Consider the following 27531-nt stretch of genomic DNA (forward strand, 5'->3'; position numbering starts at 1 on the left):
TTGGGAGTATTCTTATATACAAATGACAAACAGACTGAAAAAGAGTTCAGTGAAAACAGTACTTTTCACAATAGCCTCAAAAGTATGTTGGGACAACTCTAAGCAATCAAGTGAAAGAAACCCTGAGGGCCAGCAGAAAGAATGGAAACAGGCAACCTTGGGAGGTAGGAGGGGGGCTCTAGAATGTACCAGAGACCTGGGAGGTGAGAGACGATCAGAACTCAAAGCGGGGGACCCTAGATGAAATGCCCTGTGGTGGGGAGAGGGAACTTGTAGAAATCCCACCTCCAGTAGAAAGACAGGGCATCAAGTGAGGGATGGGGTTGCCATCCCACTGTCAAAAGCTGTGACCCAGAATTGGTCTTGCCTGAAGGAACTTCAGGAATGGAAATGGAGAAGAGCATGAGAGAAAGGAGGTCCAGTGACAGGACCAAAGTGGGATCCAGCTCAAAGGGAGGCCTTAAGGCCTGACACTATTACTGATGCTATGGTGTGCTTACAGATAGGAGCCTAGCATGGCTGTCCTCCAAGAGGTCCAACAAGCAGCTGACTGAGACAGAAGCAGATACTTACACCCAACCAATGGACAGAAGCTGGGGACCCCTGTGGTTGAATTAGAGAAAGCCTCTCGACTAACCTGGACCTCTACGATCTCTCAGATAATGAGCCACCAACCAGGCAGCATACTGGTGTTTAGAGGCCCCTGACACATATACAGCAGAGGATTGCCTGGTCTGAACTCAGTGGGAGAAGATGCACCTAACGCTTGAGAGACTTGAGGCCCCAGGGAATGGGGAGGCCTGGCAGGGTGTGGGGAGGTGTGGGAGTGTGGGGGTATAGTGACATCCTCTTGGAGACAGGGGATGAGGAATGAGATGAGGGACTGTTGTAGGGCAGAACAGGAAGGGGATAACGACTGGACTATAGAAAAAGATTAAAGATAATTTTTAAAAACCAGGGCTGGAGAAATGGCTTAGTGGTTAAGAGCACTGACTGCTCTTCCTGAGGTCCTGAGTTCAATTCCCAGTAACCACATGGTGGCTCACAACCATCTATAATAAGATCTGATGCCCTCTTCTGGTGTGTCTGAAGACAGTTACAGTATATATATAATAAATCTTTAAAAAAAACACACCAGAAGATGGAAAGATCTCCCATGCTTATGACTTGGTAGGAGTAATATGGTAAAAACAGAAATCATACCAAAAGTAATTAACAGATTTAGTGCAATCCCTGTCAAGTTTCCAATATAATCCATCATGAAAACTGAGAAAAACAAAAACCAAAAATCAAAACCTCAAATTCATATGGAAACACAATGAACCCACAATAGCTAAGTTAGTCCTAGATAATAAAAGAGCTGCTGGAGGTATTATCACCCCATTTCCCAAGTTGTTTTACAGAGGAATAATAATAAAAATACCTCATCATGGCATTGACATAAAACCAGGCACATTGATCAATGGAATAGAATTGAAGAACCAGGCATAATTTCACCCAGCAATAGACATTTGGTTTTTTAAAAAAGAAGCCTAAAATATATCTTGGAAAAATGGCAAGCATTATCAAAGAAGAGTGCTGATCAAACTGGAGAGCTACATGTAGAAAAACGAAAATAGATCCATATCTTTGACTCTGCCCAAACTCAACTCCAAACTGACCCAGGGCTTCAACATAAAACCAAGTACACCAAGTCTGATAGAAGAGAACATAGAGGCTTGAACTCACTGACACAGGAGAGGCATTTCTGAGTGGACCCAATAGCACAGGCATTAGGACCAACAATACAGAAATGGTACCTCATGAAGCTAAAAAGCTTCTGAAAGGCAAAGGACATTACCATTCAAGCAACTAGCAGCCTACACAATTGGAGAAAAAACTGTATTAATTATATAACTGATAGGGTATATCTAGAATATATTAAGAAATAAAAAGTGAACATTATAAAAACAAATGACCCAATTGAAAAATGTGGTATAGAACTAAACAGATCTCAAAAGGTAAAACGCAAATGGCAGAGAGACACTTAAAAACTGTTCAACAACTTTAGCCATCAGGGAAATGAAAATTAAAACTTCTTTTATATTTCATTTTACCCCAGTCATAATGGTGAATATCAATAAAATACATGGTAGGAGTACAAATGTGTACAGTCACTCTGGAAAGTAGTGTGGATGTTTTTCAAAAAGCTGAAAACAGATCTATCAGAAAATCCAGCTATACCACTCTTGGATATATAACCAAAAACTCTGCTTCTTATTACAGAGATACTTGTCTGTCCTTGTTCATTGCTGCTCTAGCCATAATGGCTAGAAATTAGAAACAGCCTAGATGGCCAAGATGATAATCTGCTGAATGGATAACGAAAATGTGGTACATTTATACAATGGAATATCATTTACCTGTTCAGGAAAATGAAATTTGCATGTAAATGGTTGGAGACAGAAACAATTACCTTAAGTGAGATAACCAAGATCACAAAAGATAAATGTTTTTTTCTTTTATGTGGATGTTAGCTTTTAAGCTTTAGATATGTGTGTTTCATTTAGAATAGCCAAAGTTTATGTAGTTAGTAACGGATCAGGAGAGAGGAGAGGAACAGAGAATATAGCAGTATAAATAGATAAAGCATAAACTAGAATAGAGTATTAACTGCAGAGGGGAATGGGAGGGAAGAGTAAAGGAGGGAATATGGAGAGAGAAAACTAACACTTAAAACCTCTTTGAAAAGCTATATGGAGGGGTTGGGGATTTAGCTCAGCGGTAGAGCACTTGCCTAGCAAGCGCAAGGCCCTGGGTTCGGTCCCCAGCTCTGAAAAAAAAAAAAAAAGAAAAAAAAAAGAAAAAAGAAAAGCTATATGGAAATCAATTACTATAAAAGTTTCCTAATATATATACATATATGAAAGGAATTTAAAACATAGTCACCATATAATGGAATAGACAAGGCCCCAAGTAGACATCTTATGCTAGCAATTAAAACCTATAGCTCCAGTAATGAGTTACATGTTGTTGAGTCAATGGCCACAGGGGCCTTATAGACGTCTATAAACACCATAGGCTATTGTCAAGGCTACTGGTTACTCTACTCTACATAACCTGGTAAGGCCTGATTGCTAAAGACACCACTTATGTCATTAAACATAGAAATCAAACTGGTGCCCAGCTAGAAGCTTCACTCTTACTGGCTAGCATTCATATTCTAGAAGGTACTCTGCATGCTACTGGAGGAGAAAACTCATTACCAATGTCACCTATCTATAAACCCTTTGACTTACAATGGTGTCTTGCCTACAACATCCACTGGTGCAATAGTGGTAGAAATGATATGGGAGTGGCCCATCACTTTTTGATTGGATTTAAAGCATACTCCATGAGATAGACTTCATACCTCACACTGAAGTGGCCAACAACCTGAGTCTAGCTATAGGTCATAGGCCCTAGGGGAAAATCTACTATTATTCTATATAGGAAGACGTACAATGACTCCTATGCTCACAGATCAGTGATTCATTCAGTCAACCCTCACCAGAGAAGCTACATTTTGCAGTAGATTGCAATTAACATGGAAACCCACAGAAGAAGAGGTGGAAAGAGTGTAGGAGTCAGTGGTGGTAGATGACTCCAAGAAAACACCTTCCACATACAATAGGACTGACGTACATAAAAACCCCACAGTCTATGATAGCATGCAGAGGACCTGCATAGGTTGAAACTAGAAAACATTCTAGCGGTGGAAAAGGGAGATAGATGAATAGTAGTCCCACCTCAACCAAAACTTCTTTTGCCATTGATACACTTGAGAAAACTTTCATTTTCCCTCTGTGTACTAGAAGAAGGAATATTCCTTTCTTTTACAATGAATGCTGAAGCTATTTACCCGATGAACTACTTTCTTTGGAAGTTTGCTTCTCTGTGTGATCTGAGGCTGAGATAGTTCAGGTGGTAAAGGCACTTGCCTCTAAGCAAACTTGATGACATGAGTTTGATCCCCAGATCCCACGTGGTAGAAAGAGAGAATGGATACCTATAAATTATCTTCTGACCTCTGCATGTAGTATGTTTTATGCACACCATGAGACACACATGCTATGGCACATGTATACCCCAACAATAAATAAATTTTAAAAGTGCAATACAAAGTTTGTAAAAAGTACTATCTTGGTTATATCTGACTTTGATGCCAGCTGTAAGGACTAGGTTCATATTTTAATAGTAAGCCTTTCCTCATCATTATCATATATATATATTCCTGCATAGTTTTAAAAATTAATTAGCAAATGTCCTTTCCATGAGGTGGAAAAGTATATATAGTCCCATTTCTCCTAGCAAGTATGATTAAATTCCTGGATAAATACATAAAACAAACCTAAGAAGACTCTGGAATATGGAAAGAAGGAAGATTAGCTAGGAACATTGGGACCAAGGATTGGCATAGTTGTGGGTGCCCTAGGGTTTCTTTTGCTTTATATATTGCCAGACTTGATACTTAGAGTCAAAATCAGATGCAGTCAAAAAACCCCAAGAAAAGCCTAATTTCTCTAGAGATGAGACCAACAGTAATGAGGGATCCTCCACCTCAAATATCAATAGAGGCCAAATAGAAAAAATGTTTTATGTTTAAGGTGTGTGTGTGTGTGTGTGTGTGTGTGTGTGTGTGTGTGTGGTGTGAGAGAGAGAAAGAGAGACAGAGAGACAGAGAAAGAGACAGAGAGAGACAAAGATAGACAGAGACAGGGAGACAGAGAGAGATGTTGTGTGTGCATGCCAAGCTTTTATGTGGAAGTACCATGGTCAAGTTTCTTCCCCTGCACAGTGGCATGAGAGAAAGCCAGCTAAAACAGAAGGCTGAATGAGATTCAAGATCTCAACATGACATAAAAATGTCTAGATTTCAATAAAAAGAATTACTAAACTAAGAACTTAGAATGCTTACACTGAACAACAAAAAGGCAAACTCTTGATACGTCTGAGACAGCAAAAATGTTACAGTATCTGCTAAAATTTTTTCTATAGCTTTTTAAACTGGTGGAAAAGTCTAGCACACAATTTACTATCTTACCACTTTCTGGTGAACGGCTTACTCTCAGCACTGCCCAACCACCTACAGAGCTGCCTTCATCTTTAAAAACTCACATTCTATGGGCTTCATTCCTAGCAACCAGCAGAACTCTGTTTTTCATATTTTTCTATTTTACCATTCTTGGTACTTCACATAAAGGGGAGTCATATAATATCTATCCTGTTGTGAAACATAATCACTTGATGAATTGCCAGAAATTGGCAATTTCAGAAGGTTATGTACTGTACTATTCTAAAGCTTAATATTCACTCTGTGATTCCATTTGGATAACATTCTTGGAACGACAAAATTAGAGAAATTGGCAATATTTTAGTGGTTGGCTATTTTTAAAGCTGGGAATGAGAGAGAAGTGGAAGGGATAAAAGGCCAACAAAAAAGATCTCTGTGGTGATGGAGAGCTTCCCTGTGTTGCTTGAAATAATGTCAATATTTTGGTTGTGATTTTGTTTTTTTTTCTCTTTTTTAGGTTTTCTTTAAAAGTCGAGGACTTACTTTATTTATTTTAAAACAAACACTGAAGCTTCCCCATTACCCACCACCCTACAAAACTTTGAATGTGGGATGTTCAACAGCCTAAGTACTTTTAGTAGGTTACAAGGCAGGCAGTCTCTGTGTAGCAGACTAGGACCTTTAATTCCTAACTTTCATGCCTCCATGTCCTGAATAATGTGATTGTGAGTGTGTGCGACCATGCCTGGCTTTTGATTGTGATATTGTGATATTATTTTGTAAGGTGTTATCATTGTGGAAAGCTGGGTAAAGAGTGTTCAAGATTGCTGTTATTATTTGCAAATTCATCTGGAATAACAAAAAACCCAGGATAGCTAAAGCTATCCTCAACAATGAAAGGACTTCAGGGGGAATCACTATCCCTGAACTCAAGCAGTATTACAGACCAATAGTGATAAAAACTGCATGGTATTGGTACAGAGACAGACAGATAGACCAATGGAATAGAATTGAAGACCCAGAAATGAACCCACACACATATGGTCACTTGATTTTTGACAAAGGAGCCAAAACCATCCAATGGAAAAAAGATAGCATTTTCAGCAAATGGTGCTGGTTCAACTGGAGGTCAACATGTAGAAGAATGCAGATCGATCCATGCTTATCACCCTGTACAAAGCTTAAGTCCAAGTGGATCAAGGACCTCCACATCAAAACAAACACACTCAAACTAATAGAAGAAAAACTAGGGAAGCATCTGGAACACATGGGCACTGGAAAAAATTTCCTGAACAAAACACCAATGGCTTACGCTCTAAGATCAAGAATTGACAAATGGGATCTCATAAAACTGCAAAGCTTCTGTAAGGCAAAGGACACTGTGGTTAGGACAAAACGGCAACCAACAGATTGGGAAAAGATCTTTACCAATCCTACAACAGATAGAGGCCTTATATCCAAAATATACAAAGAACTCAAGAAGTTAGACCACAGGGAAACAAATAACCCTATTAAAAAATGGGGCTCAGAGCTAAACAAAGAATTCACAGCTGAGGAATGCCGAATGGCGGAGAAACACCTAAAGAAATGTTCAACATCTTTAGTCATAAGGGAAATGCAAATCAAAACAACCCTGAGATTTCACCTCACACCAGTGAGAATGGCTAAGATCAAAAACTCAGGGGACAACAGATGCTGGCGAGGATGTGGAGAAAGAGGAACACTCCTCCATTGTTGGTGGGATTGCAAACTGGTACAACCATTCTGGAAATCAGTCTGGAGGATCCTCAGAAAATTGGACATTGAACTGCCTGAGGATCCAGCTATACCTCTCTTGGGCATATACCCAAAAGATGCCCCAACATATAAAAAAGACACGTGCTCCACTATGTTCATTGCAGCCTTATTTATAATAGCCAGAAGCTGGAAAGAACCCAGATGCCCTTCAACAGAGGAATGGATACAGAAAATGTGGTACATCTACACAATGGAATATTACTCAGCTATCAAAAACAACGAGTTTATGAAATTCGTAGGCAAATGGCTGGAACTGGAAAATATCATCCTGAGTGAGCTAACCCAAACACAGAAAGACATACATGGTATGCACTCACTGATAAGTGGCTATTAGCCCAAATGCTTGAATTACCCTAAATGCCTAGAACAAATGAAACTCAAGACAGATGATCAAAATGTGAATGGTTCACTCCTTCTTTAAAAGGGGAACAAGAATACCCTTGGCAGGGAAGAGAGAGGCAAAGATTAAAACAGAGACTGAAGGAACACCCATTCAGAGCCTGCCCCACATGTGGCCCATACATATACAGCCATCCAATTAGACAAGATGGATGAAGCAAAGAAGTGCAGACCGACAGGAGCCGGATGTAGATCGCTCCTGAGAGACACAGCCAGAATACAGCAAATACAGAGGCGAATGCCAGCAGCAAACCACTGAACTGAGAATAGGACCCCCGTTGAAGGAATCAGAGAAAGGACTGGAAGAGCTTGAAGGGGCTCTAGACCCCATATGTACAACAATGCCAAGCAACCAGAGCTTCCAGGGACTAAGCCACTACCTAAAGACTATACATGGACTGACCCTGGACTCTGACCTCATAGGTAGCAATGAATATCCTAGTAAGAGCACCAGTGGAAGGGGAAGCCCTGGGTCCTGCTAAGACTGAACCCCCAGTGAACTAGACTGTTGGGGGGAGGGGGACAATGGGGGGAGGGTGGGGAGGGGAACACCGATAAGAAAGGGGAGGGGGGAGGGGGATGTTTGCCCGGAAACTGGGAAAGGGAATAACACTCGAAATGTATATAAAAAATACTCAAGTTAATAATAAAAAAAAAGATTGCTGTTATTTCTTACAAGTATATTTAATTATTTCAAAATAAAATTTAATTAAGAGGTAGCCTAAACAACACAATTCTTTTATTTTCTTTCTTTTTAAATTAATCATTCCATTCATTTACATCTCAAATGATATCCCACTTCCTGGTTACCCCTGTACTCATGTCCCCATCCCACATCTGCTCTCCCCCTCCCCTTTGCCTGTATGAGGGTGTTGCCCCCATCCACCCACACTGTCCCACCCTACCACTCTAGCATCCCCCTACACTGGGGCATCAAACCTCCCTGGGGCCAAGGGCCTCCCCTCCCATTGCTGTCAGGCAAGGTCATCCATTCTCTGCTACATATGTATCTGCAGCCATAGATCCCTCCAGGTACAGTCCTTATAGCTCAATTCTTAAAAAGCAATCTAGAATACTAGAAAACCTATTATAGAGGACATAATGTAGAAATGCCTACTTAATCATGTGATCACTTCCCCACTGGGCTCCTTCATTGCTACTAGTTCTGAATATCAGCCTAAGCCTCTCATTTAACTTGAGATTTCCTACTAAAAACTGGAAAAGTTGCACCGATAGAATGAGTCCAGTTGACAATTGAACGAATACTTGTGTAATCTCCAAAGTCACATGTTAAAGTCCTAACCTTCAAATTGCCAATATTAAGAGTTTGGATCATCAGGAAGTGATTAGGTAATAAGGGTAACCCTCAGAAATAGGGTTAGTGCCATGATAAACGATACCAGAGAGATACCTTTTCATTTTTGCCATCTCAAGTTACAGAAAGGAATAATCTCATCTATGAGGAAGCAGGCTCTTACCAGAGACTGTACCAGGGCCCATTTGTTAACCACAGATGATTTAAACTAAATTAGTAACCTGACTTTTTGAATTTTAAAAATGTCTTCAATTGTAAATCCAAGATAAGTAACAGTAGCGCTGTCTATTGAATCTCAGTGAGATAATGACTATAAAAGTAAAACACGAATGCTAACTGTAAAGCATGGTGACTGAGGCAGAGGTTTTATATCTGTGTAATAGGCATTCTGCCAGTATATGGAGGTAGCTGATAAAAGTCCTCGACTTATTAAATTTTGAAAAAATGATGAAGGGAGACTTTTCTTCTGAGCATTTGAAACACAGCAGATACATAGCACATTCAATCAAAAAGAAAAAAGCAATGTATACGAGATAAAGAGCTAATAGAGTCACTAAATTATTCTCTGTATAAAAAGCTAAGCATATGATCATGTTTCAGGTATGGGCAACAGTGGACAGAGAACACATCAGAAAATTAGAAATCAGCAGCTCTCTAACAGGAGAGTGATAGGGATTACAACTGTAGTGTGATGGATAAAAGTGGTAAAACCAAGTTTCTCAGAGAAGCCGTGGCCTCGAAGAGACTGTAGACATTGATCAGTGTGGAGTTACAGTGAGTCTAATTTTTAATTTGCATATAGAAAACAGTTGAAGCTCCAGGTGTAGCTTCTGGCTTAGAAATGGAATGTTCCCCTCTTCCTAAAAGGTTAAAGGTTGCAAAAGAAAAATTCAAATTGTTCAGTGCTGAAGTCTTTTCATATTTAAATTCATGTAGGACAGAATTAAGTTGTTCCAGGAAAATTCTAGATTTCATTAGTCACTGGTAGCTTGTATCAGATTGGCATCCCACTTACTATCTTATATTGTGATTTTCAAATCCTGGTATATAAAAAAACAGCCAAGATTCTTAGATTTTGTTGTTGGTTTTGTTTACCTGTTTGCTTTTGAGACAGAATTTCACGATCTCAAAATCACTATGCAGGCAAGGATGACCATGAATTTCTGATGCTTCCAGGTGCCAGATTACAGGTGTGTGCCACCACGCTTGGCTATGCGACGTTGGAGAGAGAGCCCTCAGCAAGCACTATACAAATTGAGCTGCATCCCAAACCAACATACTTAGATATGATCGTGAATGTAAGTAATGACTTTATGCATGATTTTAAGCAAGCCATCTTACTCTCCTGTTTTATGACTCTCATAAAAAGTTAGTATCTTAGATAGTCATGAATAAGTTTATAACACAGATACTATTTTCATTGACCCATACATGTGCAATGTGGTAGACTCAAAACAGAGCATTTTACAAATGAGGAAACTCAACTTAAACAACAGAAAGGTACCCATATGCGAAAGTACCAAGAAGCCACTTAAACTCTTTATAATAAATACAAAAATTAATTTGATTTATGTATCATAGACCTACATTCAAAAGATAAAAATATGAAACTTCAAGAATACATAAGAAAAGATATCTATGAATTTGGATTGGGCAAAGTATTTTTTATTACAAAACAATACCTATAAAAGTGTAATATCTATAAAAGTGGGATGCTTAATAAATTAGAGTTCATTAATATTTTTTCTTTTCAAATGATTACATTGGGGAAAAGAAAAAGATTTAAAGAAAGTACAAATAAAGGAACTTATCTAGAATATATAAGGAACTCTTATAACTCAATTAAAAGACAATCAATTTTTAAAAAGTGGGAAAACCAAATAGACATTTTTCCAGGAAAGAAATGAAAACAGTCAATAAATTTGTGGCCAACACACCATTAGCTATGAAGAAACTACTAATCTCAAACCTCAGAAGTTACCACTCATACTCACTAAGATGGTTATAATAGAAACATGGGCAATAACAATACTGGTGTATAAGTAGAGAAGCCAGAATCTGCACATAGTAAGAAAATGGAGTGGTTTGAACAAAAATATCTTCCACTGGTTTAGATATTTGAACACTTGTTTTTCAGTTGGTGGCACTGTTTAGGGAGGTAGTACAGGCTTGCTAGAGGAAGGACATCCCTGGTGGTAGGTTTTGAACTCTCAAAGTTCTAGTTTGCTTTTTTTTCTGCTTTGTGTTTGTGACTGAGAATATCTTGGCTTCCTGCTCCCTTGCCATTGTATACTTTTCCTCTCAAACTATAAACTCTTCTGAAAGTTTCCTTGGCAATTGTATTTTATCACAGAAATAGAAAAGGATCTAAACCAGGACGTAAAGTGCTGTTTCCAGTCTGTTTCCAGTTTGGAAAACAGAGGGCAGCTCTTTATAAAGCTAACCACAGGGACTCTACAATTCTACTTACATACACATTTAAGAATTTAATTAAATACACATGCTACAGTCAGGCTTAATGGTGCACACCTTTAATCCCAGGAGTTTGGGATACAGTGTCAGGCAGATCTCTGGGAATTCAAGTCCAGCCTGGTCTACATAAAGAGTTCCAGGTCAGCCAGGGCTGTATCACGTATAATGATAATAGTGTCCTCCCCCTCCTTCCCTCCCTCCCTCTCTTCCCCCTCTCTTTTTCTCTATCTATATATACACATATACACAGATACATATATATATATATACATTAATTATAGAAACACAAACAACTGTGTACAAATGAGCATAGGAGCATCATTCACAGTGGTTAAAAAGTAGAAACAATATAGATGCTTAAAAACTAATGAACAGACAAAGTGTGGTATAGAATTTTTTCAGCAAAAAGAATGAAATACTAGTAAAGTGATAATATAGACAGACTTCAAAGGGCTCAAGAGAAGGCAGGAATTAAAAGAATCCTCACTGACAAGAAACAAACAAATTAACAATCGAAAGGGAGCAAAATACAGATTTTTGTTCCTTCTATTTTACCACCGGCCTCTGAGATATGGTGGGAATAATAATAAGCCTTTTCACAAAATTAATATAATCATAATGGAAAGAATTATATTAGGTTCCAAAAATATAAAACAATTCAAGATGCTTACTGGTCTTGTTTTTCTGACACAAACCTTAGTTAGTAAGCTTATACTAGAAAATTCTTACCATTAACTATTTATATTTTATAACTCGGAGATACTTTGAAGTGGATATCTACATTGTAATACAAATTTATCATAAAACTCCTATCAGAAAATATCATTCTATATGAAAACAAATATGCAAGACACTCTGGTTCCTTCCAATAGTCTGCAACTTTACTATTGCCTGCTCTTTGACTTACGGTTTGGCGAATGAGACTCAGAGCACTTTTTAAATGGCCCCAAACTTCTTTTAGGGGATACAGTGCCATATTCCATCTTCTATCTGACACCAGAAGGTCAATCAAGTTGTGCATGCATACACTGAAAAGTAAAAAGAGACCAGTCATCTGTAAGGAAAGAAATTACTGGCCTGGTTAAGAGAAGTCAACTCTGAATCTCATCTCACACTGAGAGCTCTTCCTCTGCTCTGTCTTTCATTTTGATCTTGGAACCTTAGAAGACAGAATTTTAAAGATGCAAAAGGGGCTGATTAGTCCTTCCTTTGATGTTTGTGGTTGGTTGTCATTTTAGACAAGTTTATATCCCTCATGAAGGAATTGTTCATTGTTTTTATTTGTGTGTGTGCACCACACACACACACACACACACACACACACACACACACACACACACACACATACACACGCTTGAACAGAGGTCAGGGGACAACCCTCCAGAGTTGGTTCTCTCCTTCCGCTACGTGGGTCCTTGAGATTGAACTCAGATCATTAGATTTGGCAGCAGGGACCTTCATCTGCTGAACCATTTTGCCAGTTCAATCATGTCATTTTCATATTTTATGAGCTGATTCAATTTATGGGCATTTAAACAATAATGCTACCTCTTCAAAGGGACAAAGGAATTAAAATTGGATTTAAATTGACAAAAAAAATCTTACTTCTCAGAACAGAAAGACTACAATGAGTTTTTCCTGAAAGAGCAAAACCATATAACATTATTGATACTTAAAAGTACTAGGGGAGGGGTTGGGGATTTAGCTTAGTGGTAGAGCGCTTGCCTAGCAAGCACAAGGCCCTGGGTTCAGTCCTCAGCTCCGAAAAAAGAAAAAAAAGTACTAGGGAAAAAACAGAAGAAAAATATAGGAAAAATGTTTAAGTTGAGTGGTAGCTACCAATTTATGATCATGTGGGATACTTAGTAAATGACATGAAGGAAGGAGTACATAGTACTATTTTATTATATGACTAGAACAATAAAGGAAAGCAGGATGTACCCTTCTTTTTCTCTCCTGGGAACAGAAGTCTTGCTTACTATTCTCCAGTGTGCAATATAATTTTCACTACAGAGAACTTTACAGGATAATTTTCCTATAATCTTCTATGTTAGCTCAGTTGATTATAGTGGGTGACTAATGGGATATTGACTAGAGGGGTTTTTGTTGTTGATTTTGTTTTGTTTTTGTGTTTTTTGGCTTCCACAAAACTTAATTTAGGTGTCAACTTATATTTACTAACCTGTATCTCAAAACATTAATTGGCACTTTCCTTCTATAGATCAATAAAAGTTTTTTCAAGGCCTTCTGTGCAATAGTAGGATAGTGTGCAGGTTTATCCATAGCTAGTGCTGTAAGAAGAGAAGGAAAAAGCTTCTGAATGCCACGTTATCTTATTCATTACAGTTTTCAAGCAGGACTAGAACATGCATTCTCTAATGGAATAAAAAGATTCTCTCTCTCTCTCTCTCTCTCTCTCTCTCTCTCTCTCTCACACACACACACACACACACACACACACACACACACACACCAAATTTGATAAAATCATGACTCTATAGAAGCTTTGAGAGAGCCTCTCATTTCTTTCAGGTTCCATTCATTCTTCAACAATGAGTGACGGAAAATCTACTGTTTCTGTAACCATGCACAGTCTTACAGGTGATGCAACTATATTATGAACCACAGTGAAGGAAAGGCAAGCTAAGAAATAGAAGCAGATCAATAAAAAGCTGCTAATCAAAGCCAGACAACAATCTGCCATATACTTGTTTTCTTGTTGCTGCTTCTTCCTGATGTGAAAAATAGGCTTTGGTATTGCTGCCTTAGAGAGTCTAGACGTGTCTAGGCCTTCCAGATGCGGTCAAGAAGCCTATAGAGCAGTCCCACTATATAAGGAGTGGTAGTCATAGAGTATGCCTCATTGGTCCAGTTCTAAGAAACCCAAGGCAATTGTAGTATACTGGAGGCTCCCTAATACCTTCACTACCCATGCTCAAGCTCTTAAGGAAAGTTACAGGCAAAGGGGAAGATAATCAGGGTATTTCCAGCAGTAAATTCCCTAAATGGCTTTGAGGCTCATAAGTCCTATAGCATAGCTTAAAGATTTTGAAAATTGCACCGTGTTAAAATATTTCCAAATTTCTAGGGGCTAGTGAGGTGGCTCAGTGTATAAAAAGGTACTTGCTACCTAGCCTGATGACCAGATTTCAATCCCTGGGGCCTATATGCTGCAAAGAGAACTGCCTTCTGTAAGTTTTCAGCTAACCTTCACACATGTAAACACACACACACAACCATACACACACACACACACACACACACACACACACACACACAGAGAGAGAGAAAGAGAGAGAGAGAGAGAAATTCATAAACTTTCCAAATTTCTCCATACATTTTAGTAAATTACTAAGGCTGAGTCATCTTTGATCATCAATGTAGCTATTTATCATTTTTAGCTACCTACATAAAACTAACTTTCCAAAGTTTGAGCTTCCCCTATCATGCCATTACGTAATTAAATTCTACATATAGACTTCATTTGAGCACCTATTATGAGCAATGCTCTTCACTAAGATTTATTAGTATAACACATAAAAGTAATTATTGCTCATGATCCTGAGATTACAATCTTGTAGAGTGAAAAAGATAACTATATAAATGATTTTAATTCAAAGTAGTTTAAGAATGCATCAGAGAGTGAGAAACAATATACTATGAAAATCATCTCAAGGTCAGAAGAGAGAAAACAGTAGGATCTAAATGGGCACTGGCCTTGCACAGGTATAAATAGAGCACTTACATGCCATTATTTCAAGTGTTCTGCTTTCTAAACCAGGCATCTTCCAAACTGATTGCAGAAAGCTGTGCAGGGATGGATCATTGGTTTTGGTTTTAACTTCAAATTCATACAGCAGAAGCATTACCCCACAGTCATCACCTGAGAAATCTCCTAAAGGAAAGGGAAAGTTTAACATTTTCTGTTACTGCAACACTAATCCTCTCTCCTATCCTATCCTAACTGGACAAGTTTTCCCATAAGGAAAAATTGATTTCACTTAGTTTGAAGGCCATCCTAGTCTCCATTGATAAACTTTCAACATTTTAATATCTATAAGCACATCACTAATTTTACTACCCTGTAACACATTTACTAGCATTTCTGACATATTCTGAAACTTCAGCTGTGATGCTTATAACCGACCTGAAAATGTTCTGGTGCTATTGCTAAGATTCCAACCAACATGCCTGCATCCTTTGAGCTGACGCTCGCTGTCATGACTGAATTAAATAGAAAACACAATGCTGCATGAATTAACAATAGATTTATGAGCAAAAAAGTTTCCAAATTTGTTTAATGTATTCTGCCAATAATGTGTCTTTGCTCTCATCATGAAAAGAATATTTCAGATGTTATGCACCATACTTGAGTTCTGTTTGCCATTCGTTGAATAAATATTTGAGGCAGCCGGATGCAGGAGAATGACACGGTGGTACATGATACCATGCTCCACACCTGCAATCTTGGAAGACTCGGTTGGTCTGAGCCTCTTCTAGGCAGCTTGCTGGTTTCTGCTTCTTCCAGGCAGCACAGCTTGAGTGTCTCTAAGAGGTCTTACTGCTTATTTATGCGTGGGGAAAGAAGGATCTAGTACATTTGGTCAGTTTCAGGGACTTTCTGAAGCCACTGAGTTATTTACTTCCTGAGCATAGTTTCCCTGCAGCAGGCATGTTTTACTTTCCCTTGGAACATCCTGTTGTTTGACCTCCCTATAAGCATCCTGTGTCTTAGTGAGCCACCCACCAGGATATCCTGTTGTTTACTTGCCTTTGAATACATATCCTGTCTTAAATATCTAACTGTCGCATTTCCTTTAACATCCTGTGTTTTAATGAGCTTCCTTCCAAGATGGAAAGTTTTAATCCTGGAGGAAACCGCTACACAATAGTGCCCCCTTTCTGAAAATGTTTAGGAGCAAAAATATTTCAGTTTTCTAGATTTTTGAATACTCGCATTATTTATAATGAGATGTATTGAAAATTAGAAAAAATCTAAAGACAAAATTCATTTATGTTTTGTTGTACATCTATGCAGAACATGAAGGTAATTTTGCATATTAGTCTTTTCTCTCCTTTTCCCTCACTTCTCCTTTCTTCTTTTCCCTTCTATTTGTTGTATGCCTATGTATGTGTATAGGTACTTGGGCATGTGGCATTCGGAGGACAACTTACGGGAGCTTGTTCTCTCTATACCATATGCATCCTGGGGATCAAACTTGGGTTATTAGGATGGACAGCAGCTCTTTTACCTATCAAGCCATTTTGCTGGCTTTCCCCTCACTTTTCCAGACAGGCTTTTGGTATATAGCCAAGGTTGGCCTTGTACTCATTGTCCTCCACTCCCCATGTCTCAAGTACTGGAATTATAGGTGTATACCAATGTGCCCAGGATTTATAATATTTTCAGTATACTTTTCTTTTGACTGTGACTGTCATATAAAGTCAAATGTGCATTTTTTTCACTTGTGTTATTATGACTGTCCTAAAATGTTTTGGATTTTGGGGAATTTTTGTAATTTGGATTTTCAGATTTCAATAAGTGAAATAAATCATAATTTATAATCACTGCCAATAGATAATCAACAAATTTCTATACCTATTACTATCAGTGTTGAAGTTAGAACATGATTCTCCCACAGTTATATGTTACCTCCTAAATAATACTAGCATTAAACTTTAGTGGTCCTTCCAATTCAACCTTTCAAATGACTTTTCTCTGAATATAGAGCATGATCCCTCCTTGGATCCTTTTTCAGTTGTTTTACTTTTGCAACATTTTCTTTCTTTCTTTCTTTCTTTCTTTCTTTCTTTCTTTCTTTCTTTCTTTCTTTCTTTCTTTCTTTCTTTCTTTCTTTCTTTTTTCCCGGAGCTGAGGACCGAACCCAGGGCCTTGCGCACTGAGCTAAATCCCCAACCCCATTTTTCTGATGTTTTTGTTCTTTCTTTTCCTTTGCTCCTTGCTGACCTTCAATCACCTAGCTTCAGCCACCATTTCTAGGACAATAAAATACTTGTTGGAACAGTGGCATGAGGGCCAGAATAAGAAAAACTGTCATAAGGAAGTCGTGTGCATTCTTTACAGTGCATTCTACAACACGCTAAATTCAAGCTTTTATACCAAACATTTTTGGAGCAGTCCTAGGGAAACTTTGTCCAAATAGTGATCTCTAACTTGACTGAGGACTGTTAGTAAGCCAATGACAAAGTCAGATGATCTTTTGTTGGCTTTTTTTAGTCCTCACATATGCCTCTGAAAGTTTAAGTTCTTTTATATTATTAAAATTAGTGCTCTATTTTTAAAGTATATTTTTACTTTAAAGAATAAAAAGGCACCAGCATTCAAATTTAGGTACCTGGCTAAACATTTCAGCCAAAATTAACAAGAGAAGCTGTTATTTTATGAACAATGGCATTATTTTTGCCAATGTTAACAATTGAAATTTCAAGCAAATGTTTGATTTAAATGTTTTATATTTATTTTTATAGCAAGTTCCTGGATGCATTGTCTGCATGTATGTCTGTGGACGATATGTGTCCCTGGTAGCTGCAGAGGCCAGACAAAGGTGTTGGATCCACTGGGAATGGAGTTATGGATGGTGAACCACCATGTGGGTGCTGGGAATTGAATCCAGGTCCTCTGGAGGAGCAGTCAGTGCTTTTAACCCCTGAGTTTCTCTCCAGTTCAAATGTGTGAATTTTAACACACTGTCTTCATCACTATGAGATGGCAATTTATCAAAGAACATTTGAAGCTTTTTTATGAGATTAATTATATTAACAAATACCAATATTACTTGCTAAAACTTTAATATATAACAAATGTAAGTATTTTTATTGGATGAATTAATATGCCAATGTTTGAACAATTTTCAAAATTACAGAATTAATATTTTCACAATGACATGTATAGAATACATTGATAAGTCACTAGTAAAAGATCATAGAGTATCAGACACTGGATTTTAATGTTACTGCATGAAAACTTACCATGTTGTTTTAATTTCCACATCACGAGCAGTTAAAATAACTATCAATTAAATTTTAGTATTGTATGAAAAATTTATATCCACAACTATCTAAAAAGATTATTAAAGTGTTCCTCTCAAATGCAGTTAGATAGAAGTAGCAAGTTCTAGTGTTCAACAGTACAGTGAGGTCACTATAGTTCATATTATCCTATATATCAATCATATATTAATAACCAGAAGAGAAGAGTCTGAAATCTCTAAACAATATTATGGGGATGGAAATGTTAATTACCCTGTTTTATCAGTGAATACTGTATTGATATATGACTTATATACAAATACCCTTGAAATAAAAATATAATGAATGCTAATACCTACAAAATAAAAAAAAGGCCAGGATATGGTGACACATGTCTTTTATCCTAGCACTTGGGAGGCAGAGGCACGTGGATCTCCAAGTTCCAGGCCAGCATGGTCTATGGGACAGTCAAGGCTACACAAGGAAACCCTGTCTCAAACACCCCCACTCAAACACATAGACAATACTTTCTAACACGATCTGCAGATTCATCAGAATCCCAGATGGGGATATTTGCCTGAAGAAACTGACAAATCCATTCAAAAGTTTATACGGAAAGTCAACTGACACAGAATAATCAAAATAATCTTGAAAGAATATAAAAATTGAGTGGCTAAGACTTCCTGATTACAAAGCTTACTAAAGGAACAAACAGATGGATATTATGATACTAAAATTAGGACAGACCTATACATCAGTGAGATCTAACTGATGACCCAGAAACATAGACATGTATCTATGGCAAACTAATTTTTTTCACACATGATATAAGATATTCATAGGGAATGACTAGTCTTTGAAACAAAAATGTTATGTGACAAGTAGATATTATATGTTAAAGAATGAAACTGAACTCATACTTGATGCCATATACAAAAATTAACTCAAACATGATCAAGCCTTTTTTTCATACAACTGAAGAATTCTCACTCTAAAGGGACTAGATTAGTTACTGTGTAGGTAGGTTCTTATAAAATGAGGCTAACCTTCCTTTGTTTCTTATTTCACACTAGTGGATCCTTTCACCTTGTGCCATGTTATACTCTCATTACATGCCTTCACTGGTTTTGAATCCCCCAGCCTCTGGAACTATGAGACAAATCCTATGGTAGACAATAGCCATCTGAAAAAGTGCACATTATATCTCATGGGGAAAAGTAGTCACTAGAAAAAGCCACCATAAGCCACCACAAGTACATTCACTAGGATAGCTGGAATAATGATAATAGTAATAATAATAATAATAATACTGATGATGATAATAAAAAATATTGCTAACGAGATAAAGAAATTTGAAGCTCTATACGCTGCCAATGGGAATGTAAAATTGTGCAAATGCTTTAAAATATAGTTTGGCAGTTTCTCAAATGATTAAGCACAGTTATCATATGACTAGCAACGCCACTTCTAGGTACATACCCAAGAAAATTAAAGTATGTGCAGATAAAAACTCCTACACAAATGTTTATAACAGCACTACTCACAATTAGCATAAGATAGAAACAAGTTAAGTGATCAATAGATGAATAAAATAGTATATTTGTAAAATGGAATATTTGATTATGAAAAGCAATGAAGTGCTGATAGTTGCTACAACACGGGGAACTTTGAAAATATGAAATAGTCTAAATAAGCCAGTCATAAATGATACATATTATATGATTCCATATATATGAAACGTTCAGAATATGCAAATCTATTTGAACAGAACATACATTAGTGGTTTAGAAAATACAAGGGTTGGTAAAGGTTCAAAGTTTCTTTCTGAGGTAATGGAATGTTGCCTGACTGGTTACACTTATGTGAATATAGTAAAGTCTACTGAGTTATACATTTTTTTTATGGATGAGTTGCATGACATGGGTTCTATCCCAAAACATTCATTCTTTCAAAGATTTAAATAAAGTAGTTTCTTTGGATGTATGTGTGTATGTGAGCAAGTGTATGCCGCATGTGTGTGGGCACCTGAAGAGGCTAGAAATGGTCGCCAGATCCCTTGGTGCTGGGTTTACACGTGGCTATGACTTACCAATATGGGTGCCAGGAACTGAACTTAGATTCTCTAAAAATCAACAACTATTCTTGATTGTTTAGTCCATCTCTCTAACGACCCCCAACACATTCAAATTGAATCCAGTATATCCTATTATGCTTGATTTCTTTTCCTTATGACAATGCCTGTGATTTTCATTTATATTTTTGCATGCACCAGAGACTATTTTCTTTTCTTGCTTTGCAGTGTTCCACTATACAAACACTATTCAATTTATTTAATTCATCCTTCTGTTGACATGGTTGTTTCAGATTTTTAGCTCTTACGAATAGAAATATTGTGAAGGTTCTTGTGCATATTTTAGTGAATAGATACATTTATTCCACTTGAATATTTGCTTATGAGAGAGCTTGCAAAGTCATTGCTAAGATGTGTGTGTGTGTGTGTGTTTTAAGGAAATATCACTAAACAATTTTTCAAAATGTTTTTTCCAATGGCATGCTTCCCAGCTCTGCTCCCCATCCTTATAACAGTTGCTATTAAAAACATCTTTTAAAATTTATTATCACATGGGTGGGGCACACATGCCTTGGGGTACATATGGAGATGAGAAGACAAATTTGTGCATTTAGTTGTCCCTACCTTTCCATAGCTCCTACAGACTGAATGCAGCTCATTGAATTTGCATGGGTGGGAGACAAGTGCTTTTACTCATTTGAGCCATCTAGCTGACCCAGCAATTGTTATTTTGTTCTTCAATTTGTATGCAATATGTGGTGCTTTGAATAAGAAATGTCTTCCATGGGCTCATAAATTTGAACACTTAGTCCCTAGTTGATGGTACTGTTTGCAATAGTTCATGGAATCTTTAGGAGCTGGAGCCTTTCAGAGAAAGTATGGGACAGGCTTTGAGGGTTTATGGTCTTGCCCCACTTCCTGCTCTTTCTCTCCGCTTCTTGTATGAGGATGAAAATTTGATCAGACAGCTTTCCACTTCTGCTGACAGGAATGCCCTACCTGTTGCCATGGTTTCTTCACCATGACCGACAGTATGTCCTTGAAACTGTAATTCCAAATATACCCCTTTCTCTTCTAAGTTTCTTGGGGCCATGTCATGGCATTTTAGCACAACAGAGGGTTATCAATACATAGCAGCTCACATTTTACTTCTAATTTGTATTTCCTTGATGAATAATGATATCGAGCATCTTTTCTGTTACTTACTGATGACTTGGATATTTCCCCTTGTGATGTTCCCATGTAATTCTTCTGCCTATTTTATACTGGGTTGTCTTGTTGAGCTATAGGAGTATTTTTTACATAGTCTGCAATTTATCAAATTTATGTGTTGTTTTCTTCCTATTTGTAGTTTGTATTTTTTCAGTGGTAGCTTTTGACAACCTGAAGTTCCCTTTTTTGTTATTGTTCTGTTTTGTTTTTCAAGACAGGGTTCCTCTGTGTAGCCTTAGCTGTCCTGGAACTTGCTCTATAGACCAGGCTGACCTCAAACTCAGAGAGATCTGTCTGTCCCTCCTTCCCAAATGCTGGGATTAAAGTTTTATGTCACCACCACCACCGGGTTTGACAATCTGAAGTTCTTAATTGTATCAAAGTGTATATTATTGTTATTTTCTTATATGGTTCATAATTTGCATTCTCAAGGTCATAATGATATTCCTCTACATTTTTCTTAGAAATCTTACCGTTTTACACTACGATACTTCATCTTTTGAGATTGAATCTTATCATATTGCCAAGGATGGCCTTGAATTCCTGATCTTAAGTGGTCTTCCTGCCTCAGCCTCCTGAGTAGCCTTGATTACAGAATGTGCTAATGTGCTCAACCTATCTCAAGTCAATGTTCATATATGATGTAATTATATGGTGTAAAGGGGGATCAAAGTTAATGTTTTCCTAATATTTACATAAAATTATCGCAACATTTCAGTATAAAACAAGAGCAACATAACAGCCCTTTCCCCATTGTAAAGTATTAGACGCATTGTTGCAAAGAAAATCACTACTTGTGGGTCTATTTCCAGATTCTAGTCTGGATTCTTTGTTGTGGGATTTAAGTCCTAGAATTCTACCTATCATTTTCACGATTGCCCTTTGAATCTCCATAAAGATATTCATATTATCCTACCAGTTAAGCAGGGATTTTGACTGGGATTCTTTAAGTCTATGGATCAAATTAGAGAAAACTTCATAGTACTAACTTTTCTAGCCCATGAACATTATACATAATATGTGTATATACATACACACACATAAATAAACTTCATTTGTTTAGGTCTTTAAATTTTTCCAGTGTTTTAAGAATGTACTATTGCTTAATCTTTATACATTTAATGGATTTTGATGCTACTTAAAGTGATATTTTAAAAGGTTTTTTCAATCATATTTTGCTAGAATATAGTAATAGAATTACTTTTAATGGCTGGTATCTACTAACCATACCAAATCACTTACTTTTTCCAACATTAATGCAAATAAAGCACAGATAATGAAAAGCACATTATCAGTCAGTATGCCTTGTGCTTATGCATATGCACATAAGCGAATGCATAACATTTTTGAAAGTTTCAATTTGCTCTAACATGAGCAATCCCTCTGACATTGCCTTCTGCAAGCAGCCATCAGGTCTATTTCAAGTTAAATGGCATATTTATTGTAGTATTGATGTATTGTCGTCATTTAACATATACCAAACAATAATTTTATTTGGTTGTTATCTTTATAAAATGTGTCTTTAAGTTCTCATGTATATTCCTAACCCAATTTCCCCCACAGCTTCTTAGAATTTATCACACACATTTGCATGGTAGAATCACTTTTAGTAACACATGTGTCAAGTCACAGTAGAAAGGATTATACATGTAAAGAATGTATATAATTATACATGGTATACATGTAAGAATGTATACCAATGAAAATCAAAGTTCCTAACTAGAGCACAGTATTGTGCATTCTATTTTTGTCCTTAACCTTGTGTCCAAGTCAAAATTATTTTTCAAAGTTATTTAAGTCAGCTTTCCTTTCTAAGCTCCTTCAGTATGTTTGTGCAGTTAATTTTTTATATAGTCAGATTCATTTATCACAGTGTGAATTCTATCTGTAGTCCCCTCCACTATCTGATTTATTTTTATATTGTATATAGTGGGATTACTTTTTATGGTATATAGTTATATGGGTTTTAATAATATATTCATGTGTAAACATATGTGTATGCTATCGTAGCTCCTTACAAACATCCTTTGTTCTATTTCTTATATTGTCCCTTTATAGTGAGTTCATCTCATTTAAAACCCCGGCCATCACTGAAGTTATTTTTGTTTCCTATATTTTTATACATTCCAGGATGTCAAACATATGTGATTATATCCATATAATCCATATACATATAGTCTGGCAATTTTTAACTTAGCAAATACATTCCATATCAGCTTACGACTGAATAATATTTCCTTGCAAAGGTGTATCACAGTTCATTTATCCATTTCAGTTTACCTTCTGTGTTCCTGTTGAAATTAGATGGGCATATCCTAGCAATGGCAGATTGGTCAGTTCTCTATGACATGTGCAAAGCCCTGGTATATAGAAACAGGTCTACTTTTACAATATCTTTAAAGAGGCAGAATTCCCATCCAATATACATCCAGGGCATCCACTCTCCAATACAGAAATTTAAGGCCAAGAGTTAGGTGTGGTGGTGCGCACCTGTGATTCCAGCTGTCAGGAGGCTGAAAGCAGAAAAGTTTGGACCAGGTTGGGCAAATTAAAGTTGAGTGAGAGGTTAAAAAAATCTGCCCATAGAAATCCAAGGAAGTACTGCAAGTGAGAACTATACTCCCAGGTGGTCTGATTCACAGTCCACAACTAACGGAGAAATGTAAATGGATAGAGGATTGGAAAACAGAATCCAAGAGATTCATTTTTGAAGTATTGAGCCCGACAAAGAGCGAAAGTCTAGCAAAGCTTTGAAAATGGTCTTACATCAAGATGATTACAGATGGTTATTAGGAGCCAGTCAGGAAAACAAGATGATCAGTTAAGTCCAATGTGAAATGGGAGTCCTGGAATTAGTCCAGCAGTGTTGCGTGAAAGCGATGATCACACATACCTCAGCTCTTGACACAGGTGGGGAATTCCTCACATCCCATCATCAAAAATTAACTAAGGAATAATATTGGTGATACTTGTCAGAGTGAAGATGTCATCTTCCAGGCTTAGTTTTCTGCATATTTTCATCAAAAATGGGAATTAAAATTTTCTTTCATGCTTCTCTTTCATTAAGATGAGCACATTTCTTCCTTTGTTTAATGAACACTACATTTTTACATTGATAAATTCTTTAACTAAATACTAGTTGGCCATAAATTATTTGTTTGTATAATACTGAATTAAACATCTTAATTTTTGTTGAGGAGGAACTTCTGTACCTATCACTCAAGATAAACATAGTTTTGTTTGAGTGTCTCATTTTATTTTGTGATGAATACTCTTTCCTGATTTGGACATCAGCATCATGGTAGCCCCATACAATCAATGTCTCACATTTGTATTTTTCATGTTTTAAATCAAAATAGAATTAAACCATTTTCCTCCTCTTTTTCTCTCCTCTAGCCCCTCTGGCTGTGCTCCCTCTACTCCTCTCATGTCCTCCCTCCATTCTCAGATTGATAAACTCTTTTTCTTTGATTATGATTATTACATGTTATGTATGTATGCATGCATGTATAAATATGCACACACAGACACACACAACACTGAGTCCATTTTTGTTGTTTACGCGATATGGTTTCAGGGATGACCACTCTGCCATGGGCAACCAATCAAGGAGTTCATCCTTGTAAGAGGCTGTTTCTCCTTTTCCCAGCAGTCACTGGTTTCTTGTAGTTTTTTGTCTAGGGGTGGGGAAGAGCTATTCATACAAAATTGATTAATATGCTTGGAAGAATCTACTAATGAAGTAATTTACTTTAGAAAAAGATGTTTAAAATTTCCTTTCTTTAACAGGTGCAGAACTATTTGAAACATTTGGAACTGGTTCATTCAGATTGTTTCTCTTTGGGTCAATTCTGATGCATGTATCAGGAAAAAAGAGTTTTCAAGGAAAACTGTCATTTTGTCTATGGTCAAACTTACTGGCATAAAGTTATTTAAAATCACTTTTATTATGTATTTGTGTGTGTGTGCAGGTGTATTTGTGTAGAAACTTGCTATCCCCCTGCTTCTATGAGGGTCCCGACAAGGCCATCCTCTGCTACATAAGCAGCTGTAGCCACAGGTCCATCCCTGTGTACTCATGGGATGGTGGTTTAGTCCCTGAAAACTCTGTTTGGTTGCTATTGTTGTTCTTCCTATGGGGTTGCAAACTCCTTCAGCTCCTTCACTTCTTTTCCTAACTCCTCTATTGAGACCCCGTTCTCCGTCCAATGATTGGCTGAGAGCATCTACCTCTGTATTTGTCAGGCTCTGGCAGAGCCTCTCAGGACACAGCTATATCAGGCTCCTGTCAGCAAGCACTTCTTGGCATCAGCAATAGTGTCTGGCTTTGGTGGCTGTATGTGGGATGGATCCCCAGGTGGGGCAGTCTCTGGATGGTCTTTCCTTCAGTCTCTGCTCCAAACTTTGTCTCCATATTTCCTCCAGTGAGTATTTTGTTCCCCCTTCTAAGAAGGACTGAAGCATCCACATTTGATCTTCCTTCTTCTTGAGCTTCATATGCTCTGTGAATTGTTTCTTGGGTATTCTGAGCTGTTGTGCTAATATCCACTTATCAATGAGTGCATACCATGTGCGTTTTTCTGTGACTGGGTTACCTCACTCAGGATGATATTTTCTAGTTCCATCCATTTGCCTATGAATTTCATGAAGTCATTGTTTTTAATAGCTAGTAGTAGTACTCCATTGTGTAGATGTACCACATTTTCTGTATCCATTCCTCTGTTGAAGGGCATCTGGGTTTTTTCCAACTTCAGTCTATTATAAATAAGGCTGCTAGGAATATAGTGGAGCACGTGTCTTTGTTATTATTTGTTGGAGCATCTTTTGGGTATATGCCCAAGAGAGGTATAGCTAGGTCCTCAGGTAGTGCAATGTCCAGTTTTCTGAGGAACCTCCAGACTGATTTCCAGAGTGGTTGTACCAGTCTGCAATCCCATCAACAATGGAGGAGTGTTCCTCTTTCTCCACATCCTCACCAGCATCTGAGTTTTTCACCTTAGCCATTCTGACTGATGTGAGGTGGAATCTCAGGGTTGTTTTGATTTGCATTTCCCTGATGAGTAAGGATGTTGAACAGTTCTTGACCATTTAATATTCCTCAGTTGACAATTCTTTGTTTAGCTCTTTATTTTTTAAATAAAGTTATTAGATTCTCTGGAGTCTAACTTCTTGAGTTCTTTGTATATTTTAGATATTAGCCCTCTATCGAATGTAGAATTGGTAAAGATCTTTTCCCAATCTATTGGTTGTCTTTTTGTCCTATTGACAATGTCCTTTGCCTTATAGAAGCTTTGCAATTTTATGATGTCCCATTTGTCAATTCTTGATCTTAGAGCATAGGTCATTGGTGTCTTCTTTAAAAAAATTAATTTAATGTATATGAATACACTGTAGCTGTCTTTAGACACACCAGACAAGGGCATCAGATCTCATTACAGATGGTTGTGAGCCACCATGTGCTTATTGAGAATTGAACTCAAGACCTCCAGAAAAGCAGTCAGCTCTCTTAACCACTGAGCCAGCTTTCAAGCCCACATTAGGTGCTTTTAAGTTTGGATAATTACAAATAAAGCTTCCATAAACTTTAATACTGGTTCTTGTGTGGCCATGAGTTTTTACCTCATTTGGTTAATTACAAAATAGTACAATTTTGTGTATTCACACACACAGACTATAAATACTTGCATCCGTCTGTCTGTCCATCCATCAATCCATCCATTTATCTATCTTCTATTATGTATTACCTAGTTGTGTGCCTGGAGAGAAGACAGGATTTGGGAGGGACAGCTAGCATTCTGCCATACTTTTATTAATTAAAATCAATGAGACTATGTATGGAGCTCTAAGCAATGCTCCAGCCTTTTAGATTCTAGTATGAAGTTTTTGTTTTTTCCTTTTTTCCCCTCAAAATCATTGGTATCTTTGGAGACCTGACTCACATACCCCAGCTGTCTATTCTACAGCAAGAGTCTTCTAAAAATCATCTTATATGAGAACACAACATACTCACAATTTTCTTGAGGTAAAGACCCCAAGCTAAGTCATAGATTACCCACAGGGACTCAAAAGTAGATGCAAGGTCACAGGAACTATTATTTGACTCTTTGGGTTGGTTAAGTGTCCTTCTCTACTTTAAAAATGATCATTGAGAAATCCCCCAGTACTGAGCAGTTTTTGATCTTTTGTATATTGTGAGTGTTAATCATTTCCCCCATCTGTTTCCTGCTTCCTCTTTTTACTTCC

General features: G+C 37.3%; 1 protein-coding gene across 2 annotated transcripts in view; it reads right to left on the reverse strand.

The window, feature by feature from the left end:
- Positions 1–27531, reverse strand: part of Tex11 (testis expressed 11) — a 262965-nt gene that overhangs the window by 14460 nt on the left and 220974 nt on the right. For both annotated transcript variants that reach the window (NM_001433345.1, XM_087600565.1), the window contains 3 exons: positions 14761–14910; positions 13198–13306; positions 11923–12043 (listed from right to left, as the gene is read on the reverse strand). In NM_001433345.1, the coding sequence (NP_001420274.1) occupies positions 11923–12043; positions 13198–13306; positions 14761–14910 (380 nt within the window). The remainder of the gene's footprint in view (positions 1–11922; positions 12044–13197; positions 13307–14760; positions 14911–27531) is intronic.

The sequence above is a fragment of the Rattus norvegicus genome, chromosome X, assembly GCF_021556685.1.
Source record: "Rattus norvegicus strain SHRSP/BbbUtx chromosome X, alternate assembly SHRSP_T2T, whole genome shotgun sequence".
NCBI classification, from domain to species: Eukaryota; Metazoa; Chordata; class Mammalia; order Rodentia; family Muridae; genus Rattus; species Rattus norvegicus.